This window comes from Lontra canadensis, unplaced genomic scaffold, assembly GCF_010015895.1.
Source record: "Lontra canadensis isolate GAN:19392208 unplaced genomic scaffold, GSC_riverotter_1.0 scaffold29, whole genome shotgun sequence".
In the NCBI taxonomy this organism is placed as follows: Eukaryota; Metazoa; Chordata; class Mammalia; order Carnivora; family Mustelidae; genus Lontra; species Lontra canadensis.
Genome location: NW_022631023.1, coordinates 5,818,470 through 5,826,442, shown reverse-complemented (window position 1 = coordinate 5,826,442; position 7,973 = coordinate 5,818,470). Strand labels below are relative to the sequence as shown.

The following is a 7,973-nucleotide window of genomic DNA, read 5'->3' as shown; positions in this document are numbered from 1 at the left end:
GATCCTGAGATCATGACCTGAGCCAAAGGCAGCGGCCTGACCCACTGAGCCACCCAGGCGCCCCTAGGATGCTCTTCTCTTATAAGTCCTTCAGGACAGAGGCCTTTGGTGGTGTTAGCAGATTCAAAGCTGTATGTGTTGCTGGTTTGCACACTAGTATGGATGCCAACCTCTCTTGGGGCTCTCTTGTGTGAGTTAGCTTTTCTGCTTGCATATTTGGAATGTAAAGAGTACGCATCCCTCTTTCAACACTCAGTACTGACTCGTGCCTGAGAGTTCATTCTTAAGTTGAATGAATATCATGTAGCTTTTGCCAATATTTTTGTTGTTGCTTGTGCTTTTGGTGTTGTATCTAAGAATCCATTGCCAAATCCAAAGTCACAGAGATTTATGTCTTTGTTTTCTTCAAGAGTTTTATATTTTTAACTTTTACACTTAAGTCTTTTATCTACTTTGAATTAATTTTTGTATAGAGAGTGAAGTAAGAGTTGAACTTTATTCTTTTGTATGTGGATCTTCAGTTGTTTAAGCACCGTTTGTTGAGACTCTGTATTCCCTGTTGAGAGGTCTAGGCAACCTTGTCAAAAATCAATGAACTGTAGACACATGGGTTTATTTCTGGACTCTCAGTTGTATTCTGTCCACCTCTTTGTCTGTCTATACTTAGACCAATACCATAATAATTTGATTTCAGTTGCTTTGTAGTAAGTTTTAAAATTGGGACTTGTGCATTCTCTAATTTTGTGTTTCTTCTTAAATATTGTTTTGGCTGTTCTGTGTCTCTTGCAATTTCATATGAATTTTAGAATTTGTATCTCAAGTTTTTTTTTTTTTTTTAAGATTTTTTATTTATTTATTTGACAGATAGAGATCACAAGTAGGCAGAGAGGCGGGCAGAGAGAGAGAGGAGGAGGCAGGTTCCCTGCTAAGCAGAGAGCCCGATGTGGGGCTTGATCCCAGGACACTGGGACCATGACCTGAGCCGAAGGCAGAGGCTTTAACCCACTGAGCCACTCAGGCGCCCCTGTATCTCAGTTTCTACAAAGAAGTTAGTTGGGATTGTGGTAGGGATTGTGCTGAATTTGTCAGCTTGGGGAGTATTGCCATCTTAACAGTATAAGGGCTTCTAATCCATGAACTTGGGCTATCTTTCCAACTATTTAGATCTTTAATTTCTTTCAACAATGCCCTGTAGTTTTCAGATGATATTTTGTATTTCTTTTGTTAAATTTATTCATAAGTATTCCGTTTGATGCTATTTTAAATGAAATTGTTACATAGAAATTGATTTTTGTGTATTGATCTTATATTCTGTAACCTCATTCATTGGTTCCAATAAATAGTTTAGTGGATACCTTAGGATTTTCTATATGCAAGATCATGTCATCTGTGAATAGAGATAGTTTTACTTCTTCTTTTCCAATCAATGCCTTTTATTTTATTTTTGCCCGATTTCTGTGGCCAGAAACTCCAGTAGAGGGTGGAATAGAAGTGTCGAGTGTGGACATTATTGTCTTTTTCCTCATCTGGTTCTGTTATCAGGGTTATGCCAGTCTTGTAAGAATGAGTTGGAGAATGTTCCTTTTTCCATATTCTGGAACAGGTTTAAAGTCTGAGTTATTTTATTCTTTGAATATATGATGAATTTGCTGGTAAAATCTTTCTGAGTTTTCTCTTTTTTTTACTGAAAGATTAACTACTGATTTCAATTTCTTTAGTGATTATGAGGTTATTAGTTTTGTATTTTTTCTTGACTTAGGAAAATTAGTGTAGGATTTATCCATTTCTTCTCAACTTTAAAATATATTAGGATAAAGTTTTTTGCAAATGCTCATTTGTGATAAAAAATACAAGTTTGAAGTTGTCTTCTTGTATGTGTCCATTGGGTTAGAGTTATCAGCTGTCTTAGTCACATCTTTGTCTTACTGGTACATTTTTATTTGCTGGGCTACCCGTTACCAGGAAGTCCAGGCTGTGCTTCTGACCAACCAGCTATAAATCAGGTTCCCATGACCTCTTCCTCAGGTTTGATTAATTTGCTAGAGCAGCTCACGGAATTCAGGAAAGCCAGTTCCTCCGTTTACCAGTTTATAATGAAAGGTTATGATAAATGATTCTGATAGCCAGCACATGGAGGGGATCCTTAGGGCAAGGTGTGTAGGAAGGGGCGTGGAGCTTCCAGGCCATCTCCAGGGATGCCATTCTCCCGGTACCTCCACATGTTCAACCCAGAAGCTCTCCCAACCCCATGCTGCTGGGATTTTATGGAGGCTTCCTCAGATGGGCATCCGGGGGTCATCGACTCCGTTTTCAGCCCCTCTCCCCACTCCAGAGTGTGGGGTGGGGCTGAAAGTTCCAACCTTCTAATCCCAGTGTGGTCTTTCTGGTGACCAGCCCCTCTCCAGGAGCCCACCTGGGTCACCTCGTTAGCACAAGAGACACGCCCATCACCTAGGAAATTAGCAGGGTTTCCAGAGCCCTGTGTCAGGAAGGGGTCAGAGACCAAATACCCAGAACAAAAGGTGCTCCGACTGCTCTTACCACAGGGAATTACTGGGGTTTCAGAGCTCTGTGCTGGGAGCCTGGGCAGAGGCCAGGACATACTTTGTTATCTCACGATTGCCTTCTTTCTTTCTTTTTTTTTTTCCCGTCCTCCCCCTTAAGTTTTGAAGTTACTCAGTTTTTGTTTTAACACTAGAAAATTTGTCCATGCTTAGTGCTGTCCTCCTCTCTGCAGCAGTGTGAGTCAACACTTGAATGTCAGTCCTTCCCCCCCCGGTGCACGAGGTGCTTGTCATCATATGTGTGATGCCTCAGCCTTGTGTTCCCTCTCTGTGACCCCACAAGAGATGGTGTAAAACCACGATGTTTAGGACTACACATTCACCACTCTCTCGCTTGCACAAGAGACCTTTTATCTCAAACAAGTTCTCCCTGAGGTCAGTCCGAACAGGAGTGAGGCGGCAGGCTGCACTTGGTTCGTGGTATTAGAACACGGCCAGGCCTGTTTGTGTATCGCCTGCGGCTGTTTCCACCTTCCAGTGGTGTTTTGAAGGTGTTACAGAAGGTAGGTGGCCTGTGAAGCCTAAGTGATTAGTATCTGGCCCTTTACAGAAAAGGTTAGCTGATCTCTGCATTAGTGAGGCTTTGAAAACGTGTCCTGCCTCTTCCTTCTTCTGGAATAGTATTGGAGGGTGTGCGGTTCTAGGTCATGGCTGTCCTGTTGGCACCCCACTGTTTTCTGCCTTACTGTCATGACCGATGAGTAGTACAGTGGTTCCTTTGACAATACGCTGCCTTTTTCCGTGGTTGGTCTTAAGATTTTCCCTTTGTCAAGAAACTGCTTGGCAGTTTCTTCATGCCTTGCCAGGTGTGAGTTTTGTTTTGTTTCTATTTCTGTTTATTTTGTTGGAATTTATTGGAGTTTCTGAATCGGTATTTTTCACCCTTTATCTCTTTAGATATTTAGCCCTCATTCTCTCTTCTCTCTTCTTCAGAAGCTTGGATTACATACTAGTTCAGCCTTTTTCATCTGTGTGTGCCTGTAAAACTCCCCTCACATTGTTTCTCTGTTCTCTCTGCTTCAGTGCTGATCATTTCTTCAGATCTTTTTGCTCTCTGAGTTCTGGGTTCATCTGCTGTGAAGCCCATTTATAGAGTTAATTTATTTTTTTATTTTTTATTTTTTTAAAGATTTATTTATTTATTTATTTGACAGAGAGAGAGATCACAAGTAGGCAGAGAGGCAGGCAGAGAGAGGGGGGAAGCAGGCTCCCCACTGAGCAGAGAGCCCGATGTGGGGCTCGATCCCAGGACCCTGAGATCATGACCTGAGCCGAAGGCAGAGGCTTTAACCCACTGAGCCACCCAGGCGCCCTATAGAGTTAAATTAAATGATTATATGTATGTCTTTTACGTTTTGTCACATATGCTGAGTTCTTGTTCTTTTCATTCATATTTTCAGAAACTTCTTTTATTTCTTTAAACATGTTTATTTTGTGTATATAATAATTCCAACATGTACAGCCTTTGCAGATCTGAACCTGATATCTGTTGTGCCTGTTGGTTCTTTTAGCACCTTGTTTTCTTGTGTCTTATCATTTTTTGGACTGCATGTATGTGGCTGTTTTTTTGTTGTTGTTATTTTTTATTATTTTTTTTAACTATCTTGTGGGAATTTCTTGAGGCCTGGGTCAAGGACAGGTTTTTCTAGAGATAGTTTGCATTTCTACTGCCCTGGGGGTACTGCCAGCCTAGATCTCTCTTCTTTTTTTAAGTAGGCTCCATGCCCAGTGTGGAGACCAACGTGGGGCTTGAACTCAAAACCCTGAGATCAAGACCTGAGCTGAGATCTAGAGTCAGACCTTTATGATTTATGCTTTTTTTTTTTTTTTATGCTCTTGTTGTGGGTAGGCATAAGAAAAGATCCCTTGAAAAATCCTGCTATAAAGCAAGTAGACATTGCAACACTGGAATATTATTCTATATATCATTTTTAAAAATCCTTTTAGTAAATTTCTTCAGAATTTAGGGCAAAGCATTTATGTCATTTGACAGGCATTTGCATATCTCCCCTTAGAAGCCTATGGGACATCTAACTCTCCTCTCTCCTTCCCCCTCTCCCCTTTCTTCTCTGTTCCCCTCTGTGGTTTTCGTAAAGATCAAAGCTTAGGGACTTACAGTGTTTATCTCCTCTTTGGTTTTAAATACAATTGTTTTCCCACCATGGTTTTCACTTTCTTTTAAAAGTTTTATTTTCCTATTCTCAATTTTTTAAAGTGCTAATATTACACACCAATCCATAAACCTCTTTGGAAATAGCATGGTCCACATTGTAAATAAGTTGCCCTTAAAAATAAATGAAGGTAAGTAAAATGATTAGTGCTGGGAGTGAAGCGCCTGTCTAGTTCGGATAAGAGATGCTGTCAGTGCAATGGAGTGTTAGGATAGAGCAGCTCGCTGGAGTGGACACTCTTAGGCCCGGTGCTCTTTTATGATAAGATTAACAGGGAAAAGGGCATGGTATAGATATGTAACAAATAGAAATAAAAATAGTGAATCTCAGGTGTAAACAAGGAGAGAGTCATCACTAAGGCAGTTTAGCTGAATTGGAGAACACTCAAAAATAATTTTCATAAAACTACTGTTGGTAATCACTGTGCCTTTTTTAAAAAAAAAATAGAATCTTCTCTTTCAAAACTGCTTCCGTGTTTTTTTAGTTAAAACACAATTCAATTGCTGCGAACATTCCTACGTATGTGAGATGTGTGACCCTTGGCTGACTGACTTTGACTAACGAGCCATGGAGTTCCACAGAATATTAAAGCCATGGAATAAGTCAGTCTTCCAAAAGATAATGGACATGTTTCAGTTATAGGGAAAAAAGATAGTTTTATATTTGAAATGTCATTGGCCAACACACGGTGGATTTTTAAAATTAGGTTATAACAAAACCTTAATTATCCAAAGTCAGTTCAAGTACAGAAACACACGCAGACACACACTAACATTATGAGATTAAAGGCACATAAGAACGAGAATATGATACCAGAATGTATTAGGATATTGATTATATTCAAATAATTATTTTTCTTTTTCCTTCTGTAGGTGAAGACGACTTAATGGAATTTACCATAGTTACTTTAGAATCTCCGAAAGCGTTGCTGGCGGAGGCCTGACTGGGAGGTAGATGGTGCGTCTTTTTACTTTCCAGGGTCTCGTCAGCCTGTTGAGCAGTAGCCGTGCTGGTCTGGTCATGTTTAAAGACATAGCCTGACCCAAAGAGTTCTTCCATCAGGCTGTTTTTCTTATCTCTAAAAGTATCTTTTGCTTTTGTTCGGGAAGACTTGCCAAAAGAGGGTTCATACCCACTCACAGAATGTTCTGGCTTCAGGCCTTCTGAGTTCCCGCGAGGCTTGCTGGTGCTTATGCCGCCTCTAGTCACAGCCGCGCTGACCAGCCCGCCAGAGGCAGGAAGCCCGTGATGCAGGTTCTCAATGGCTTCTGTGAACGAGTAATGCTTTCTCTGTCTGAAGGGGATCTTGATATTTGCAGCAGCATTTTTATCAGGCGCCTTGTCTGTGTCATTTATTTGGAGACTTCTTTTGAACTTTTCTTTCCCTGCGTCGTCATCCTGCTTGCCTTCCCGTTCAGGATGAGTTACTTGAATTCTTTTTGGTGGTAGTTCTTCTTCTTCTTTCACTAAAGTGGTTTTCTTTTCTTGATCTTCTTTTCTCTCTCTCTGTCTTCCAGTATTCTCCAGAGGTGGTTGTTCTTCCAAATGTTCCTCTTCCTTCGATAAATCTATATTCAAAAAATAGTTTACTTAGTGGTCTTTAAAATGAGCAGATTTCTATTTCAAGAAGACATGCTGAGCACACTTACTGATATTGGACAGGCACATGAACATAACCTGCATTCCACATGAGAATACAGGGAAAGGGGCTGGTAACAAGCTTGAAATGTCCTACTTTCCTAGAACATACCAAATAAGAATTACAAAGCCAAAAGAAACATGCATTTGCTAAGAAGTTATCAGTGGATGCTCATCACTGCTAGGCGACAGAGTGCCATTAAAACAAGGATACTTTTCCCCCATCCACATTGGCAGATAGTTTCTAGATTTGGGGAGAATATGGGGAAATTGGAACTTTTGTTCCCCATTGGTGAGTGTGTCAGTTGGTACAAGCTTTTTTTGGATGGCAGTTTGAGCTATCAAAAAAAATTTTTACCTTTTTTTTTTTTAGAGCGAGAGCACGCATGCTGCATTGGGGGTTGGCGAGGAGGGGCAGAGGCAGAGGGACAGAGAGAATCTCAAGGAGACTCCCCGCTGTGCGGAGCCTGACCCAGGGCTCAGTCTCATGACCCTGAGATCATGAGCTGAAACCAAGAGTCAGGTGCCCAACTGACCTCACCAGCTAGGTACCCCTGTATCTACCATAATTTAAGTGAACGTATTCTTAGATCCAACAACTACACTTCTAGAACCAAACTTCATAAAAATACACAAGAATAGGTATAAGGATGTGAACTGCAGCATGGTTTGGTAACAAGGAAACATCCTAAGTGTGTGTCAAGGGGTCACGGGTAAAGAAATGGCATGCACAGTCCGTGGGACTCGGGACAGCTATTATAAGGACCGGAGTGGGTGGGTATGTATGGACTGACAGGGGAGGGAGGGTCACCATCCGATGTTAAATGAAAAAGTCTTTTGGAGGTGACCCTTCCTTTCCGTTCCTGACCAGCACTTAGGAAGCCCTGCCCTGAGCCTCGCCTCTTACGAGGAAGGGCTGTTACAGGTACAGACGTGCACACCTGCGGAAACCTGCACAGAAGACTCGCGTCCTGGTCACTTTCAAACTCAGTCCCTCTGCGCAGTGTCTCCGGGGCCCACGCTCTTCGCTGGGAATGCCCGTCGCAGGTGTCCCAGGTGTCCGCTCGGGCGCTCCTTCCCCCCAGCCCCACCGTAGCCGCCCTGCCCTTCCCTTCCCTCTGTGTCGTCGTTCTTGGCGTCCTTGGCAGCGTCACCGCCCTCAGAGGCGCTGCACAACTTACTTATTTCACGCGGCTTTTGTCCTCCCCGCGGGAGCAGAAGCGCACGAGGACGACGTACGGTCGTCCCTGCTGCATCCGCGGTGCTCGGAGCAGCCGGACACAGGGTGCGCTCCAAGAGCAGTCGTTGACGAAGGGATAAGCTCCCCGGCACAATGACCGACGCGGACTAGCGGCTCCGTGGAGACTCAGACCTCGGACCCCAGGAGGAACCGAGAGCGGAGTCGTCGGCTCCTGCCCCAGACGCGGCGGCGCGCAGCGAGCCCGCCAAGTTTGTGTCGTTGGAACTTATCCGGAGACCCACGCTGATGCCCGCCCGCCCGCCGGGGAGCCCGGGGCCGGGGCCCGGGGGACTTGCCGCAGCGGTTGCGTTGCCGGGCCGTGGGGCGCCGGCACGTTCCCGTGGGCAGTAGTTGAACATG

At 43.4% G+C, this 7,973-nt stretch overlaps 1 protein-coding gene across 6 annotated transcripts in view; it reads right to left on the bottom strand.

Annotated features, from left to right (window-relative positions):
• Positions 1-5,176: 5,176 nt before the first annotated feature.
• The window catches only part of LCA5L (lebercilin LCA5 like), a 38,503-nt gene continuing 35,706 nt past the window's right edge, over positions 5,177-7,973 (bottom strand). For all 6 annotated transcript variants that reach the window (XM_032865308.1, XM_032865307.1, XM_032865309.1 and 3 more), the window contains one exon: positions 5,177-6,303. In XM_032865308.1, coding sequence (XP_032721199.1) covers positions 5,576-6,303 — 728 coding nt within the window. In that variant the 3' untranslated portion in view covers positions 5,177-5,575. The remainder of the gene's footprint in view (positions 6,304-7,973) is intronic.